An 18,133-nucleotide genomic window follows, 5' to 3' on the forward strand; every position below is an offset into this window, starting at 1 on the left:
CCGAGATATGGGCTCCCCCCTTTCTCTTTCCATGGCTGCAGGGGGCACATTTTTTGGGGTACAGACCCCAAACTTTCAGTGGAGCTTTATATGAGCCTTGTTAAGAGACCCCCCAAGTTTTGTAGACTTTGGGTCAGGGGGTCCCGAGATATGGGCTCCACCCCTTTTCCCTCCCCCCTTTTCCATTTCCGTGGCTGCAGGGGGTGCTTTTTTGGGGGTGTAGCCCCCAAACCTTCAGGATATCTTCAGACGAGCCTTCTTAAGAGACCCCCCAAAGTTTTGTAAAGATGGGTTCAGTGGGGGCAGAAATATCGGCTCCCCCCCTTTTCTCTTTCCGTGGCTGCAGGGGGTGCATTTTTGGGGGTACAGACCCCATACTTTTAGCGGAGCTTCAGACAAGCCTTCTTAAGAGACCCCCCAAGTTTTGTAAACATTGGGTCAGGGGACCCCGAGATATGGGCTTTCCCCTTTTCCCTTTTCCCTATTGGGATGAATGGATCACCCGATCCTATATGCATCTCCAGAGCAAAACGTCCCGTGCTTAAATGGAATCGTCTTGGATTACCCAGTCCTCCTCCCAGCCCCTCTTGATGGAACAGAAGACAGCCACAGTAAGACCCCTTTGGGGGCTTTAATCTATACTTTTTCTCCTGTATGTGTGTGGGGGGGGGAAAGCAGAGTCTGTGTGTGTGGGGGGAGGGAGCAGTTTCTGTGGGTGGGTGGGGGGAAGCCAAAGGGGGCTTTCGCCCGTTCTGCCTGGGGGGAGTGCCCCCTCGAGTCTCTCTCTCCCTGGTTTGAGGGGGGGCTTCAGTTGTATGTCCTCAGGTTTTCCCTCATTCCTACGACGGTTAGGTCTATTTTGATGCTTGCTAAAACTGGTTTTCAAATGGTGACTTAAAGAATGCATTTGCCTGGTCCCGAGTCCCATGCAAAAGGGAAAATTCCAACCCCTCCTGCTCATTATGCATAGCTAGCTGCCTCTGTCCCTTTCCATGGTTTGCAAACTCCCAGGTGTCAGGTGTTGCTTTGCATGTTTGCAAAGGTGTTGCTTTGCAATTGTGTTGCTTTGCAGTGTTGCTTTGCAGTTGTGTTGCTTTGCAAACTTCTTAGCACCTGCCTCGCCCTTTGCATGTTTGCAAAGGTGTTGCTTTGCAGTTGTGTTGCTTTGCAGTGTTGCTTTGCAGTTGTGTTGCTTTGCAAACTTCTTTGCACCTGCCCCGCCCTTGCTCTCATCAGCTGTTTGTCAGGGCTGGGAGCTTTGTGCATGGGCGGCAAGCTCTGCTCAGAGATGCACATTAAGGGTGGGGGGACCCCTTTCGGGGCCCATATCTCAGCCCCCCCGACCCAATCTTTACAAAACTTGGGAGGTCTGGCAAGAAGGGTCCTTTGAAGCTCCGCTGAAAGTTTGGGACCTCTACCCCCCAAAATGCCCCCCCCATAGCCACGGAAAGGCGCGGTTGTGTTTTTAATGGCTTTATTCGGCCGAATTTTTTCCCCGAACTTTGAATTCCCGCCGAATTGCATGGACCCGAAGTGGGGAGTTCGGACTTCGGCATATCCCGAATCTAAACGGGCCAAATTCAGCCGAATCCGAACTATACCGAATTTTTTTTAATTCAACAGCCCTACTTGCTGACACTATCGAGTTATCATGTCCGGGGTCATGCTGGTAGGATATTCCTTGTGAGTCATATGTTGTAGGCATGAGGCAAGATTTGTTTATTTACTTACTTACTTCTCCCTTATGCAGGCCCAAATTGGCTTACATTGTTCTCTTCTTTTGCATTTCATCCTCTCAACAACCCTGTGAGGCAGATTAGGCTGAGTGTATGTGACTGGCCCATGGTCACCCAGCAAGCCTCCTTGGTAAAGTGAAAGTATGAACCTGGGTCTCCGAGATCCTAGTACAACACTCTAACCACTATACAACACTGCCTCTGTTAGTGATCCATTTGGATTGTCATAAACCCTGCATATGTAATTGATGACTAGGAAACACAAATAAACACTTGTCTTGTGGCATGGATATATAATAATCTAGAAGCATCAACTGATGTCTTAGAAGCTGTGCCTTTATTTGAATATATCTGGTGCATTTAAAACAAAATTCGAGTCCAGTAGGACCAATTTTGCATTTGATGCATTTTATACATCGTAAAGGTCCCAGTTTGAGACTGGTCTCATTTTTTAGATATGTAAAGGAGCACCCTTCAATTAAAAATTGATGTAAGTCTTTCTTCTCAGAGGCATGGTGCTGATTCTTCCCTGGGACAACAAGAAATCTGTATTTTGCAGATGCTGGTGAGTGGGGTATTAAAGTTCTGGATGTTATGACTCTGTTTAATTGAATGGATGACATGGAAGCCAAGTTGTGGTGTCAGTGTGCAGTGATACCCCTTGGAAAAGGGGCCATTAACTGTAGAAATGGAGATATGGGATCTGACATGCAAAGGAACATGGATAATGGTGTGAATAGGACATAGGAAGTAAAACAAATACAAGTTCATGTAAGACATCAGAGTCAGATTTTTTCATGTTGTGGTCACAGACCTTAATAAACCAACTACACCCAAAGTAAAATAGAATAAAATGAACTAATACAGCTGTGGGTTAAAATTTTAATATCACAATAACATCTACTACTACACATTGAGATAAAGACTTCCCCCCAGGATATTGTGGACCATATTAAAACTTTTCCTTAGTTTAATTGCTATAATGAAAAAAGAGGCCATTCTCTGTGTAATAGATAAATTTATATCAGCCAGCAAGAATCTTACTCGCTCTTCTTCTGAGACCAACATTTGCGGTATGCACTGAGCCAATCTAGGTCGTATGGTGGTGTATAGGGCACAGTGAAAAAGAACATGTGGCAGGTCTTCTACCTGGTCAGCAGAGCAGGGGCAAAACCGTTGACCATATGGAATTCTACCATGTCTACCTTTAATAACTTCTGATGGAAACACTTGTAACCGGGCCACTGTAAAAGCTCTCCTCTTTTCAGGTTCTACCAACTCCTTAAGGTAATTAGAGGAGGCTTTGTTCTGTTTAAATAGGGAATACCACTTTGAAAACTGTGCATTTTGTATCTGCAGTATGTCTTGCTCTGCATCCCTGTCACCTACCCATTTCCTGATTTCTTTTGAGTCCCAGGATTTTAGGATCATCAATGAGGGCAACTTGTAAAGCCTCAGGATTGGGGAAAGAGCTTTAGACCAGAAATTCTCCTTTGAATAAAACATGTTTCCATAGAAAACCAAATGTGCTTTTGGGGTCCTGGTTAATTTTAAAGAATAGTTCAGGAGTCTTAGATGTATTCTCATGGCCACTGAGGGTAGACCAACTTCTAGTCTAAGATATGCTGCTGGGACGCACTGAGGTAACCCGATAAGTTTCCTTATAAAGTTGTTTCAGATTGCCTCCAGGTCCTTAAATGGTTTCTGGTTTTGTCCCCAAATCTCTACCCTATATAGGAGCTGTGGTACCACCTTTCCTACAAATGCTTTAATTGCAGGAAGGATTAAACGACCCCCTTTAGAAAAGAAATTTTTTAGGATGGCACCCATGGCCCGGGGTGCTGCCATAATGGTAGATGTGACATGCATGTTCATGTAAGAATATAGGAAACTGGCATTAGGGTGATGCTTGTTGCAGAGTTAAAGTGTTGTTGGATGAACCCTATTACTCCAAGTTTTAGAATGTTCTGGTTATATACTTATACATTTAAAATGTAAATTGAAGTATTGGTACTTGACATACGCATATGCAAACCAGGTCCCTTTATTCTCTGTCACTGGCCAGTCTACATGTAACCTTCTTCATACCCCATCAGCCTTTTCCACTCTTGCACATCTGACTCCAGCTTCCATACTTTATCACATGGAGAGTTTCTTGCCAGTGATATAGATCCTACAGGTAACAGCATCCAGCTCTGGCAAGAAATCTCTTCATGCAATAGGAATAGTCACAGGATAACCACAGAAGAAGAGTTAGTTTTGATATGCTGGCTTTGCTACCACTTAAGGAAGAATCAAACCAGCTTACAATCACCTTCTTTTCCCCTCCCCACAACAGACACCTTGTGAGGTAGGTGGGGCTGAGAGAGCTGTGACTAGCCCAAGGTCCCCCAGCTGGCTTCATGTGGAGGAGTGGGGAAACAAATCCAGTTCACCAGATTAGTGTCCGCCACTCATGTGGAGGAATGGGGAATCAAACCCAGTTCTCCAGATCAGAGTTCACCGCTCCAAACCACTGCTCTTTACCACTACACAACGCTGGGTCCCAAAGGAAAAGGCTGTGATACAAAAGTGTGAATTTCCATCACTCTTTCAATCATATCTGAAGGGAGAGTAGGGATTATTACTATAGGGCTGGGCAGTGTGCAAGGTCCTTCTCCCACTGATTTCAGCAAAATTCAGCTGACATTAGTAGGGGTATCCCAAGGAGAGTGATTTGTAAGTTACACAGCTTCCATCTGCCCTTCCCTGGTGATAGCCTGCGCTTCAGCTACGATGCTGGCCATTCTTTACCTGTGCCCAGTTCTCTTTGAGCTGTAATCATGGCCCCCAGGAGCAGGGTGAGGAAGCCTTCTTCTTAATCATAGTAACACTTGCCAGTGTCTGGCAAGTTAAAGTGCAAACACGGTAGTAGCCTCGGGATGATGTCATCCTTTTGTTCTTCACAAGTGAGGTCGTCATAGCTGGCTTTCTTTCCAAGCAGAAGGGATGCTTGGCTGCAAACAAAATAACAGTTCTTTGTTTCTCGTGGAGAATATTCTGGTTTGGAAGACACAGAATGTTATGTGGAAAAGTGCAAACCAGCATGGTGTGGGAGGGGAGCGAGGAGGGGAAAGGGAGCTTTGATAGAAATACAGAGTGATTTGTGCATTTTGCTGCATAAAAATAGCATTTCAGTTGGAAAAGTCAACACTGTTCCTGGTAACAAAAAGGCTGTCCTTGGAGCGCTTTGCTTCTCAAAAAAAAAGAAGAAAAAAGATAGCAGCGTTATTACTGAGGCCTTGGTCGGCCATTAGACAGGTATAAATATTAAAATAAATAGCTAGCAGCCAGGGCCATTAAGGCTGTAACAATATGGTCCTTTAACTAGAAGTTAGACCCATTGAGAGAGTGGGAATTGATTTCTGACCAAGCATGCAAAACATCAGACACCATGTTTCCTGAGTACATGATATTTAGGGAAGGGGCATACATATTTAACATTATATTTTTGTGTGTTATCTTTAAACATACTTGCAGATATCCAGAACTGCCAGGAAACTGGGTCCTTAGTAATGTTTGTATCAGAAGGAACAGAGTGATTAAAAAAAAAAATCTCCATCTCATGAGTTGACTCTTTCTTCTGATGTCCTATGGGTCCTCATGACCACATTTGTGTCTTCTTGCTTCCAAGGCAGAGCGCCAAAAAGGAATGCTTGAATGAGCTGACAGACATACCCACCCTTTCATTCTGCATTAGATGCCAGCAGCAGTAGCTGTGAAGCATCCTTTGCCACTCATTGGGAAATGTGATGTGACATTGGCCCTATCAATAAGGGCTTCCTACCTCCGGTTGCTTATACCCAACTGAGTCTTTAATGTGTCCTGGCCTTCAAGAAAGCTTTCAGAGGAACATTACATTTAGTGTCTCAAATGCCCTGCCCTGATTTTAGCTTGCTCTTAATTGCATGCAGGCTCCCTGTTATGAGCCAGCCCTATCTACTCTCCAGTCTTTCTTTTCTTTCCAGTCTTACCCATTCCCCTTCACTAAGAGGAGGAAGGTGATGATGATGCTGGAATTAACCAGTCCCTTCCATCTCTTCTTTTGGGTGCTGTCTTATAGTTCTACATCAGTTGCCAAAATTCAAGCATTTGCTTCCTGTCTCAGGCTAGAAACATATAGTGCTTTTCTCCCTTCTTTGGAGCAAGATCAAACTTGTAATGATAAGACCTCCTCCATTTTCCCACTCTGCCTTGGTCCCCCCCCTTTATTTTGCAAACAACTGTTTTAAAAATAAAATAAAATAAGGCAAACTCTGCTATCAGCTCTTCTGGAGACAAGAGGCTTTTATGATAAGGTCACATGCACTTAATGAAGAAGAGAAAGGTTCCAATATACTGTTTCCCTGACAACCAGAAGGGGAGGAAAAGTGAAAGATGGAGAGTGGCTATTGAGTGGAAGTTGATGTGAAGTCTCTGAGGCCTGCAGGGAAGAGACTTGACTGGGGGCTTGGCAGTATTGCTTGGAAGAGATCTTTCTACACCAAATCCTGAGATCTCAGTCATTACTTTGTTATTCCTTCATTCCTGCTTCCTGGACACGGCTTATACGTCATGTATATACCAATACACCACTTCTTGTTCTTCACTGTAGTTGTATTTCTTCCCTCTTGTTCCAGCCACTGAACTTCTTGAAATCTCAGTGCTATACCTTGCTCATTGTGAAGGATGAACCATTGGCTTATTTGCTGTTCTGTGAGCAAAGCAAGAATTGCAGGAGTGGGAATCTGATCAGGAGCAGGTCAGGGCCAAGAGGTCAACCAAATTGTTTAGAGTTCCCATAAGGGGTTAAAAGAGATTGACTCAGATGCTAGCCTAATCTTTTGTTTAGGACAGGAGTGAGCCACAAAGTGATGAGTGACTACAGGATGGAAGGGACAGACTAGATAAAAGCAAACACTGAGCTGGAGAGGGGGAAATAGACTTTGTGTGACTGGTGTTGTAGCAAGGAGCCAGAGCAACAAAAGGTTAGGCAAGCCTAATTGTTTATACAAAGGAGTTGACAAAACAAGGGCATTTCTGTGCATGTGGCAACCAATTGGCACTCAGCTGCTGGTTACCTGATCCATTGGATGAGAGCATAGGCTGTTCCCCCCCCCCTCCTCCCAAGGCTGGCTTTGCACAGCCCTGGCAGAAAGCCACAGTCTGTGCTGCAATCCTGTGGGACCTGGGTGTGACATCTCTGCTGCTCAGCAGCCCAAGGCATAGCTGCCCCTATGGGAAGATCACTTGGAGAGAATTCCACCTTAGTATCGGGGCTTTCTCTGGGAAGAGAGTGTTTGGAGATGAACACATTGTCTTTCATCACTCTTTATTGTGTAAAAATAAACTCAACAATTCATGTAGTTTGAGCAATAAAATGAAAAAAAGCATGAAGAACCAGTAGAAACAGTGCATTTTTAGAACTGCTGATGGGGACTGTGGATGGAAGATAGAACAACAACTCATTCAAAACCCAGTAAAGACTGTTAGCAAGAAGTAGGAAAAATATACAGCTTTGGTTAACAGAATGGTAACTCAGGAAATGTTTATCCTCTTTCACACTGTACAGTATATACAATTGTACAACTATCACCTTTTTTTTTTGGCAAATCACACACAATTCAGACTGGATTTATCTTTACATTTCCCCCCCTTCATCCGATTCTACTTAAATTCATTATTAGTTGCAACAAAGGTTCCAATCAGGATTGAAACAGAATGATCTTACAAGGTCCAGTTGTTTTTGTTTTTAAAGAGAACTGCTTAAAATATGCTGCTCTGAGCCAAGATTTAAGAGCGAGGTATCTGGGCTAGGTTTGTATGAATTATATATTCCTAGCATTGTGTTTTCACAGGAATGGTAACATGGTCCATTCTGATTTCTGAATAGCAGCAGCTTTTCAACAGTGCAGTACCAACCTTGAACTGCTTATTATATGCCCATCCATGTTGCATATTCATTTGCCACAGCTTTAGAGATGGTCAAAATGGCTCAGTAAAACCTTATGGGATTGTCTTTTCCTTTAACCCCCTTAGACAGGGAAAGCTCCTTGACCGGAGTTAGAGAGGTTGAGATCATTAAAAGGGGTGATGGCTGTGTCTATTAGTACAAATCAGGAATTCTTTTAAAAAAGAAACTATATAAAATATTATCTATTCAAAATAAACTTTATCATCCTTTATCCTTCATCTGTAGCGTAAAAGCATTTTTTCAGGGAACAATGGTTAATTTTCTATATATTCTCTTCTAATAAAAATACCTTTCTTGGTAGTAAACTCCTTTACAAGAGAAATAATTTTGTGTTTACAAAAGCAGAAAGGGTAGATATTTCAAACAGTACCTAAAGGGACAGTAAAGGCTATTTCAACTATTATTACATTTAGGCTGACTCTAAAAATTGTTATTTGGAAGTAAGTTCCATGAACTTGCTTCTTGTTGCACATGTTTAGGATTAAGTGCAAGAGGATGATTCACTGACAGACTGAAGTTGCCTTATATTCGTTAGTGTAATTACACCTGTGTAAATGGCTAGTTAATTCCCTCTGTGGGAAGAAGCTTTTGGAGTACTGTCAGACAGTATTTAGGCAAATTCCACACATGATGCTCGACTTTTGTTTTCATAAAAGGACATTACCTGAGAGAGGCATGTACTATTCAGTGCAAGAAGGAACACATTAAGCAATAGACTTGGTTTCGATGGACCAGATTTATATCCATGCTTGCTAGAGAACCCCTAGTTAGTAAGCCTGGAGTGGAAAAGACTGTCTGCAGGGGTGCTGAGGGGACAGCTCCAAGAACATCCAGTTTGATAGGCGTTGGTAGGTCTGAACCGCCAGCACAGTGTAGATCAGGCAGCAGAGATGCTTAAACAAATATCTCCCACTACTGCCTTTAAGGATAGTTCGGGTGCTGTGGGCTCCTGGGGCTTAAAGGAAGAATGGTGCTGAAGGGAACAGTCCCCACTGATTTGGTAGTCATCAGGATTTTAACAGTGTTTGTTTAAATACAAAAAGAAGTATACTACAGTTTATCACGGGGAAGAAAGCTGTATCCTTGGTCACCTTCTTTCCAGCCACACCTGACCTCTACGAATGTGCTCAGATGACTGTGTTTTTTTAAGCATGAACTATTTCTCGGAAAAACCCCCAACAGCTCTACAGTAGCCCATGCAAGCAGGCAAGCATTAGACCAGGTAAAACAAGATTGAGGCACCTACTGAAACATGCAAGAAACAGTGCACCCCTTGCCTCCCCTATAAACCTGCAGGAAATAGAAGGGTGCCACAAACTGGGGCATCAATAAACTTCACTGAAACACCACGTCACTATGCAACCAGTTGCCACGAAAAGTGGAAAGATAGGCTGTCTCGTCTAACCAAAACAGTCTCCATGAGAAAGGTCAACCGAGGCACCTTTCCAACTTCCTAAAATAGTTGGTACCTTTCAAGATAAACAGTTCAATCTATATTACAATAAGGATTGCACACTTCTCCCCTTCAGAGAGGTTTGTGCAGGCTCTACACATCCATTCAACCTATTAGCATCCCTTGTGTTGTTTTAAAAATATAACACAGGCTCTTTTCTGATACATGAGAATAACACAGCCTCTTTTAATCCCCTGGGGCTTTGGAGCAATCCCAGGATTTGCCCTTTATTCCCATCTCTGTGCATATTCACTGAAAGCCTCTCTCAAATAGTTCCTTTACTCCCTTCAAAAAGGAAGAATCTGTAACCTTTGTGAAAGCAACACATTGCTCAAATCCCATTGTGCCAGGTAAGCACGGGGCAGGCAAGGCTCATTGGGCTTGTTCATCCTGCCAGCAGCAATCATCCCAATTTATATTTAAAAGGCAAAAATCTCAGCTGCACAGTGTGGCCATGGACATTGGACTGCACTTGCATGCTTTGTATCCAATTCCCTCCCCTTAACCCACCCCCAGCCCTTCATGTTTATGGCTCTTAGTGAGAGTAAAGAGGTGTTGATAAGGACAGGGGAATGTCTTGTAAGGGGGACATGAAACTCTCCCGGCCAGCTAATTCTGTGAGAGGCCCAAAGTAGATCATCTTTGGGGCAGAAAGGCAAGTGAGAGCCTGCTGCAGAACTGAAGAGGGAGAGAAGGGAAATGAATCAGAATTCTCTGCCATCTCCAAGTCACAGAAGCGGTAGCTGAGCTTGTGTAAGCCTGTGTAAATAAAGGACTCCAGACTATGCCTAGGTTTTGTGATTGTTAACAGAGGCAGATTCTTTACAGCAAAATGAAGGCGGAGTCAGAAAGGGAGCTCTGCTACAGCTCCATTAGAGCAGATAGGAGATGGCCATTCCTACAAATAACCCAGGATCTGGACAAGACATCTAGGACCCTTGGCCCAGCAGTGCTCCTGAATCTGACATGTGCCCTTGGGGCAAAGATGGCTTTGTAGTGCTCTGGCCATAGCCAGAGTATACATGGCATGGGGGTGGGGGGAACCTGAACAGGTTAAGAGACCTGTCCTACCCCCTACCCCAAGTCTTACTTCTAATCAAGCCACCTTCATGCATCATTCAAAAGCATTTATCCTCTGTCGCTAAGAGAATAATTCTTAATACAAAATAAAAAAGTCTGCCCATAGGAGAATTGGCTGCTTAAAAGACATAGAATAGGAATATAGAGATATCCTTTAAAAAGTATATGCAAATGAAGACAAATGTGCTGAAAGAGTCGCACCAGCCCAAAGGCACTCAGGCTTCGAAATGAAGTTGGCAAGCCAGAAAAATCAGACCGTTCGTGATGAGACTTCATAAAGCAAACTGGAAGGGGAATGAAGTCTCGTTCCAAAGGGAAAAGGGAGAAATGGGAGAGGGGAGGAACCAGTGAACCCCCCTCCCATCCTCATCAGGTTCCAAAGTTCCAGGTCACCTTAGAGTCGCCATCTGAGAAAACTTGGTCCAAGTCTCCCAGACGAACAAGTGGCTGATTCTTTAGAACAAACAAACAATAGAATGGGCGGGGGGGGGGGGGAAGAGATGGGGAAGCAAGAGAGACAGAAGAGAGAAAGGGAATAGGATTTGTCCATGATTCATTCCTGGGTGGAGAGAATGTCTGTTAACCAAGGGTTAAATGGAATGGGAGGGGAAGGAGCAGCACTTTTAGTTGATCTGACGACAGGCTTCAAATGTCCATTTGGTGGCTCCTCCGTAAATATCAATGTTGGTCTCAGACCAGGCTATGACGCTGCCAGACAGGGCTTTAGTGCTGCAAGTAGCCAGGTTGTAGATTTCCCCTGGAGTGAGCTTTCGATCCCAGATGTTGAAGTGGGCCAATTCTCCTACAAATGCCTGGGTGGCATCAAACCCACCACCAAGGGTGTCCTTGAAGAAAGAAATGGGAGACAAAGGCTTTGAAAGTGTTTCCTTCTGAAAAGAGGCAGCATTTGTTCTGGTCAAAAGAGCGGTCTCCCTTTTCCTAGGTGCCAACCCAGGCGTTGGACGTCCTACAGCCTAAACACTTGAAACAGGCCAGAAACCTTTTATGGTAGTTTGAAAAGGTCAGTGCTGGGAGAGCTCAATAAGAGGGAGGGAACAAACCATCTTTGAAATGCATTTTCCATGGATGAACATTCAAAAATAGAACCTTTTGGTCCCTGACTCTGATGATGGTGTGCCTGAGAAGGGAAAAGGCTGCATTTGTTCACATGTTCACAAAAGGCAATATAGTTTGACAGATTATGTTATTGTGCAAGAGAGAGGGCAGGTGGGCAATTATAAAATAAATTATCATTAAAAGCGTCCATCCCCCACACTGAGATTTTTGTATATGTGAAAATACAATAAACTGACTGTGTGTAAAAAATTAACATTGTGACATGCAGATTCTGTGGATATGTGTCTGAGTGAGCGTGCTGTGCTAGTAGGAAGGAAGGAAGGAGTTGGTTTTTATATGCCGACTTTCTCAAACTTTAACTTTGATGCAGAAGGATCAGCAGCCCATTTTTTTGGGAGCTAAAAAAATAATTTATGTTAAAAATACTAAAAAATTGCAAAAGTTAAAATACTATTGAAGCAATTACTGATTGAAATTTATTTTTTAAAAGACCTAAAAAGACCATAAACCTCCCTAATTGTATGCTTCTAACACATCGTGAGGCTGATGAAGCTATGCTTTGGTGAAAGCGCTACAGAGTATCCGGAATAGCGTTTCCTCCTTCTTTGGATCGGACTTCGTGCCAACTATTTTTTGACATTGTCGACCACATTTGGATTAGAAGAAAATTTGCCTCGGATAGACTTTTGGACTTTGCTATTAGGCTTGTGATAATCAATTGTAAATAATTGTATATATTTGTATACCTTGTGGTTGTTTTTCACTGTTTGCACGTTGTTAATGAATTGTTGAATATATTGAGTTGTGCTGGTTTTTTCCCCCTTGACTTTCTCAAACCAGCTTACAATCACCTTCCCTTCCCCTCCCCACCACAGACAACCTGTGAGGTAGGTGGGGCTGAGAGAGTGTGACTAGCCCAAGGTCACCCAGCTGGCTTCATGTGTAGGAGTGGGGAAACAAATCCAGTTCACCAGATTAGCATCCCCTGCTAATGTGGAGGAGAGGGAAATCAAACCAGGTTCTCGAGATCAGAGTCCACCACTCCAAACCACTGCTCTTAATCGCCACACCATGCATAGTAGCAGGCAAATGGATCGATGCAAGCTGTGCTGTATGCAATGGGGAAAATAATTGACTGCCTTTTCTGGAAATGGAGAGGGGAATTTGGGATGTCCTACAGCATCCCATTCCATGTGAAAGATTCATGTCTGCCGAGGACTGGCTTTAGGCAAGCAGGACAGGGGTTTTGACCCACTCTCAGGGAATATGCAAAATCCTATCAAACGTAGATTGTTCAGGGGAGGTGTTCATGATGGTGGTTGGGACATGTTGTTCCCCACACTGAGAAAATGAGTAAACTGTAATTGGAGCTGAAGTGCAACCTGCAAGTCCCGTGTCTGGGATAAATGTACCATTTGCACAATGGACAGGCCATTGTGAGTGATGTACATGTTTTGTGTGTGGTTGTTCTTGAATGTGTACATAACAGAAGGGAGCAGATGGATTCTTTTTGTTTCCTACTCATTTTAAAGTCCTTCTCCCCACACCATCTGTGCTCTCCTCCTCCCCTTCTGCTCTTATAAAAATGCCATAGATTCTGCCACTGGCGGTATTTGGAGGCAAATCTGCAATACCCACTTATGGGGGAACTGTTCTGAAGGGGATTTACTCCCAGAACACCCAGCAAAATTTCACATGGTTCTAGGGACTCCATCATCCCTATCAGCCTTATACCACATGTGCAGAAATGTCTTGTACCGAACCAACATGTTGGTTTCGCCATACCGTATTCCCACCACAGGAGATCTCTGCATATAAATAACCAAAACTGCTGAGGCAGTGGAGCATCCAAAACCATCAGAACCCTCTGGTTTCCAGTAAGCACAGCAGGCATCAGGAAATGGAGATGGATTCTCGTAAAATCGGGGACTGAACCAGAGCAGAAACTGTGGGTTTCACCCACTGTTTGTTCCGAGCCCCTCCCATATTCTTCTTATATAGTGAATTACTGCACACCTAATACACACCCAATTCCTGGCAGACATTCTCTCATCTTTCACTGTCACCATGCTACTTTACCTGTTCCTGTCCCAGAACAAGGACCCCTTGAGGCTTGATGGGGTGATAAGGGGCCAGGTTTTCCCCATTGCCTTGCAGTGCACCATCTTGATAAGCCTCCCAGACACCATCCCGGGTTGTCCATGTAATACAGATGTGGTGCCATTTCCCATCATTAATGACAAACGGGAGCTTTGCTACCTGAATGGAGAAGAGGAAAATGACTACAGGCATGCAAACCCTACAATGGAGAAAAGGAGTACAAATCGTACAAGAAAACAAGTTACTAGTCCTGACTCATCTGTCCTCTTCTCTAATCACAGAACAAGGACACCCAAATGGCACACACGTCATAGCATCCTCTGGTCTCTGTTGCTACAGCTGGAGTCCTGACAAATTTGGACCCTGCATGCGGGAAGCAATCCTAAGAATCTTTTCCTGGGGGTAAGTTCCACTGAATAAAATAGGGTTTAATTCTGAGTAGACCTGCCTAGGATTGCTTCCTAAGTGATGTCAATTACAACGGTACTGTTACCTTCATAGGATCAGGTTGCTCAACTCCAAATTGGTATCTACATACATTACATTATATTATATTTTGGGAAACCTAGACCATATTTTTCAGCTTCATAAAATCTGGTGCCATTTGCTTCATACCTTCTGAGAAAGCCTCAAGATTTGTAGCTTAATTTGTTTGGATATCTTGATACGTTTGGCATGTACATTCAAAACCCCAAGTTCACACTTGTGAAAATGTGTAGTTATTGCAGTTTTCTGAAAATATCTATAAAAGGATCTGCAAATAAAGGCCTTTTCTTTCACTTCAGGCCACAAGACTATACATCTACAATTTATGTATGGTAAATATAAACCTGTCTTACTCTGAGTAAATATTGGGAAAAGGAGAACCAGGACTTCTGAAATCTGTAACTACTTCCCTGAAGAGCATGCCACACAGAAGACCCTGTAAATAATTTTTAAAATACCTGAATGTTAAATTTCCCCCAGGAAAAGCACTGAAGCCTAGAGAGCTTTAACTCACTTCCTTTGCCCTGAGGTATCACTTCAAAAGCAAAGTCATGTTTTCTAATATCATTGATTGCAATATCAACTAGCACAATCACCAGAGGTGTGTGATTGTTCTCACTTAATGCAAAAGATACTACGAAGTGTTTGGAAAGAGGATGCTGAATATTGACTGCTTAACTATCTATTTAATGTTGATCTCTCTGCCACTTACCTTGTCATTGATAAGGATCTCCATGGGATTGTTGCCCCACTCAATAAGCACCAACTCATTGGCTTGTCCTGGAACCGCATAAGAGAAGGGTGTACCTACACCTGGGGAGGCATTGGATTTTATCCACATGCAAATAGTGAAGGCATACATCTCTGGCAGGCTTTTCTTCACCTTGGCATACATGTAGTTGGTTCTCAAGGGGAACGTTAGCTGAAACTTGTCTGTCGGCCTGTTATCTTTCTGACCTAGGGGAAGATACAGAGGATGTTTGTGTGATGTCTTGAGAGAATACTAAGACAAGGTGGTCCTATAGGGGCAATGATTTGGAAAGATAATTAGCAAAGGGCATAGGGTGTCTCAGATCCCTTTTCAACACCCATGATTAGCAGCGTAAACCAACCCAAACCATGGAATTGTCATTCTCTCTCCTTCTTTCTTTCATTATATAACGAGCCTTAAGATGGCACTGTTTAAATCCCTCCAGCATATTTCTGCTCTCTAATCCTGGTCACATGGACAGCGTTTGGGGAAAAGGGTCTCTCTTTCTCTCTCTCTCCCCCCGCCCCAGCTTTGTTTTATTTTATTTGTTTTATTTTTAAAAAGAGCTACTGAACACTAATCAATCCTCAGGAAGGAAGCAGAGAGTTCAGATGGGCAAAATGACCATATCTTGCTTAACTTTAAGATACACAGATTCCTTAGAGGAAGGAGGAAAATGCTGTAGTTTGTCCTAGGTCACTTAGAGGGTAGATCCCAAAGCTATGAAATACAGAAGGCTAGCAGAACAAATGTGTTTTTTCTCTCTTTAGGATGTGAAAAGTACAAGATATCTTTCCTCCTTTAGTGAAGCATTTATTTCAGTCGTGACAAATATTTACATACTTGTTATTTAGTGCTTTACCTTACTACACATAAACATGCATGCTCCTATCCACTGGTTCCAGAGAAAAATAGAGTTGAATTTGCTCATAGCTGAACTGTAAAGCATTAATTCTTCAACTCTTCAGATAACAGAAGGGGGGACCACTGCTGTGTACCATGGTGGGGGTGGGGGAGACATAGCAGATCATTTTATCTCTGGCAGCCCTCCAAATGTAGCATTATTCAGAATAAATGCTGACAATTTCACTCTGTGCCTTTTACCTTTCTCTAGGTCACTGATCCTTTGGTGAAGGGAAGTTAAAGTGCTTTCTATTTTTCCTCTTTCTTCAGTCTCGTTCTTAGGGTTGTACTTTCCTTCCTCCAAGCTGTTAATTCGGGACAACACTTGCTTCTCTAAATCATCAATGTTACTCTGAAGTATATCCTTCAAGGAATTGGTCTGGCTTGATGAATTCATCCTACTGAATTGCTGTGTGGGGGGGGGGGGAGAAGCAAAGATAGTAAGTGGATTGTTGCAAACCAAATTAACACGGCAGCATTATTTACCAGAGTCTAGTTCTGATGCCCATTACCCTGAGAGCTAAACTCATTTAGAGCTTATCAAGCTAAAGAACAATCACTTCATTAAACAAAAGCACCCCGTCTGCAGGAAGCATTAGTTCCGGGTTTTTTTTACTGCAGACAATTTACCTTTGAAAAGGGGGGCAAAGACAACATGAAAGGGGGCATTAGAGCAACATGAAGGACAACCTGAAGGCACCAGAGGACCTCAAAGCTAGCCTGGCACATCTTCTTGACTAACTCTGAGGAAGAAGAGAAAGGAGAAAGTTGTACCTCCAACGTTTCTAGCCTTGTTTTAAGTGACTGCAAAGTTTGCCCAAGTTGGCTCAGGGTCTCTGCGGCTGGAGTCCGGGAGAGATCTCCCATGGTGTTTTTGGAAGACCCGGTCTGCTTCCTGTTGGAGCCCCCACCCGTTTTGGATTCACCGGGGACGGTCTCCAGCAAGCTCTGGCTCTCACACCTGCCCAGCTTCGTGGTCAGTTCCCTAATGGTCTCCTTTTGGTTCATGATGGTCTCCTTTTGCTGCAGCACCGTTTCCCGGAGCTGCAGCACCGTGGTCTTCAGGTCCTCCGCGCTGCCCCCGGTCTGCATGGAAGAGGTGCACATGTCCATATCCACCGGCACCGAGGTGCAGATAAACCGCGTCTGCCCGAAATTCTGGGCGCATCCTCGCAGGGAGAAAAAAGAAGCCAGCACGAGGCTGCAGCGGATGCCGGCCAGCATGGCCTGGCCCGAGCTCCCCACCGACGCCCAGCAGCGAAACCCGCGACTTTGGTTCAGCACCATGGAACTGTCCGCCGAACTGCCGAGCGGACTGCGGTACGCGGGCTCCTTTTATAGCGGGCGGGAGGGGCTACCACGCCGTTGACGTCATAATAGGGTGGAATCCCTGTTTAATTGCCTTGTGACCGCCGCGCCTCCTGCTTTAAGGAGGCCCGGGTACGCGCGGAGGGTCCCGCAGGCGCTGGGCGGGCCGCGCGCCGCTGCCTGCTGCCCTTGGCGACGCGTGGAACGGTGGGGGCGGCCAGCCGGCGCGTGGGGACGGCGCGCGCGCGGTCGTGAGCAGCCCAGGGTTTGCCCTCCGGCCCGGGGAAAGTGCTGCTCGGGGCGCGAGGGCAGAGCCGCGGGGCGTGGCGTGCGCGCGGGTCCTCGCTCTCCGCGCGTGAGTTGAGCCAGCGAGAGGCCGCGTCCCGGCTGGTGGCGCAGCGCGGTACGGCTTGGGGAATCGGGTGTTTGGTGAAAGCAACTGGCGTGGTGTGGATTCATCTCGTGGGAGGTTTTGCCTTGGATTTGCCGCCCGCTAAGGCGAAAACGCACCGTCGCTTACTTTATCCTCCTTTAATCCCTATTTTAGCCGGGATCGAACGCACATTGGCCGGGCCATTTATTCATGGAAGGTTTGGCATTGGATTTGCCACTCTATAGATGCACGTTTTCCCCATCTGAATTCTCAAAACTCTGCATGGCGGCTTATTGTTGAGTTTTGAGGATCTGGGTGGGGGGGGAAAGTGCATCGAAAGAGTGGCAAATCCAATGCAAAACCTTCCATGAATAAATGGGTGAAACGCATGCATTCAGTCCACGCTGAATCCTGGCTGAAACAGAGATTGTGTGTGTGCGTTGAGTGCCGTCAAGTCGCTTCCGACTCATGGCGACCCTATGAATGAAAGTCCTCCAAAATGTCCTGTCTTGGACAGCCTTGCTCAGATCTTGCAAATTGAAGGCTGTGGGGTTAAAGGAGGATAAAGCGACCAAGCGTTTTAGAGCGGCAAATCCAAGGCAACCTCCCATGCATAAACGGCCTAAAGGCTCTTGCTTGTGGGGATACTTTTAGCTCCTGGCGCCTCTTTGGGAGGGAGGCTCGAACCGAGAGTCTTCGGGTGCCTTCCAGCCCTGGGAATCTGTACTGTGTCTGTCTCACTTATACACAGGAGTCCTGAATGCGTTTCTGGTGGATAACCCACTTGGGTGTGTTTGCGTGTGCTGTACACACGCCGTAATAATAGCACCACGTGTATTAAGAGGAAGCGGTGTTAAGAGGCCTGAATGAGTGG

At 44.8% G+C, this 18,133-nt stretch overlaps 1 protein-coding gene across 1 annotated transcript; it reads right to left on the bottom strand.

The window, feature by feature from the left end:
• Window positions 1-10,797: 10,797 nt before the first annotated feature.
• On the bottom strand, window positions 10,798-16,865 carry NPTX1 (neuronal pentraxin 1). Its single transcript, XM_056857725.1, has 5 exons — window positions 16,353-16,865; window positions 15,780-15,987; window positions 14,637-14,881; window positions 13,418-13,597; window positions 10,798-11,106 (listed from the first exon to the last, which is right to left on the bottom strand). Exons 1-5 carry the CDS (start codon window positions 16,863-16,865, stop codon window positions 10,885-10,887), a joined length of 1,368 nt encoding a protein of 455 aa, XP_056713703.1. The 3' UTR covers window positions 10,798-10,884.
• Between the last annotated feature and the right edge of the window lie 1,268 nt (window positions 16,866-18,133).

This window comes from Euleptes europaea, chromosome 1 (genome assembly GCF_029931775.1).
Source record: "Euleptes europaea isolate rEulEur1 chromosome 1, rEulEur1.hap1, whole genome shotgun sequence".
NCBI lineage: Eukaryota > Metazoa > Chordata > Lepidosauria > Squamata > Sphaerodactylidae > Euleptes > Euleptes europaea.

What these genes read in the sequence shown, in the direction of transcription:
- NPTX1 (XM_056857725.1), bottom strand. Translation starts at nt 16,865, where the DNA reads ATGGTGCTGAACCAAAGTCGCGGGTTTCGCTGCTGGGCGTCGGTGGGG. An exon ending in AGATCCTTATCAATGACAAG is followed by an intron (nt 13,598 to 14,636) that starts GTAAGTGGCAGA and finishes TTCTCCATTCAG; the next exon opens with GTAGCAAAGCTCCCGTTTGT. An exon ending in TTGTTCTGGGACAGGAACAG is followed by an intron (nt 11,107 to 13,417) that starts GTAAAGTAGCAT and finishes TCTTTCTTCAAG; the next exon opens with GACACCCTTGGTGGTGGGTT.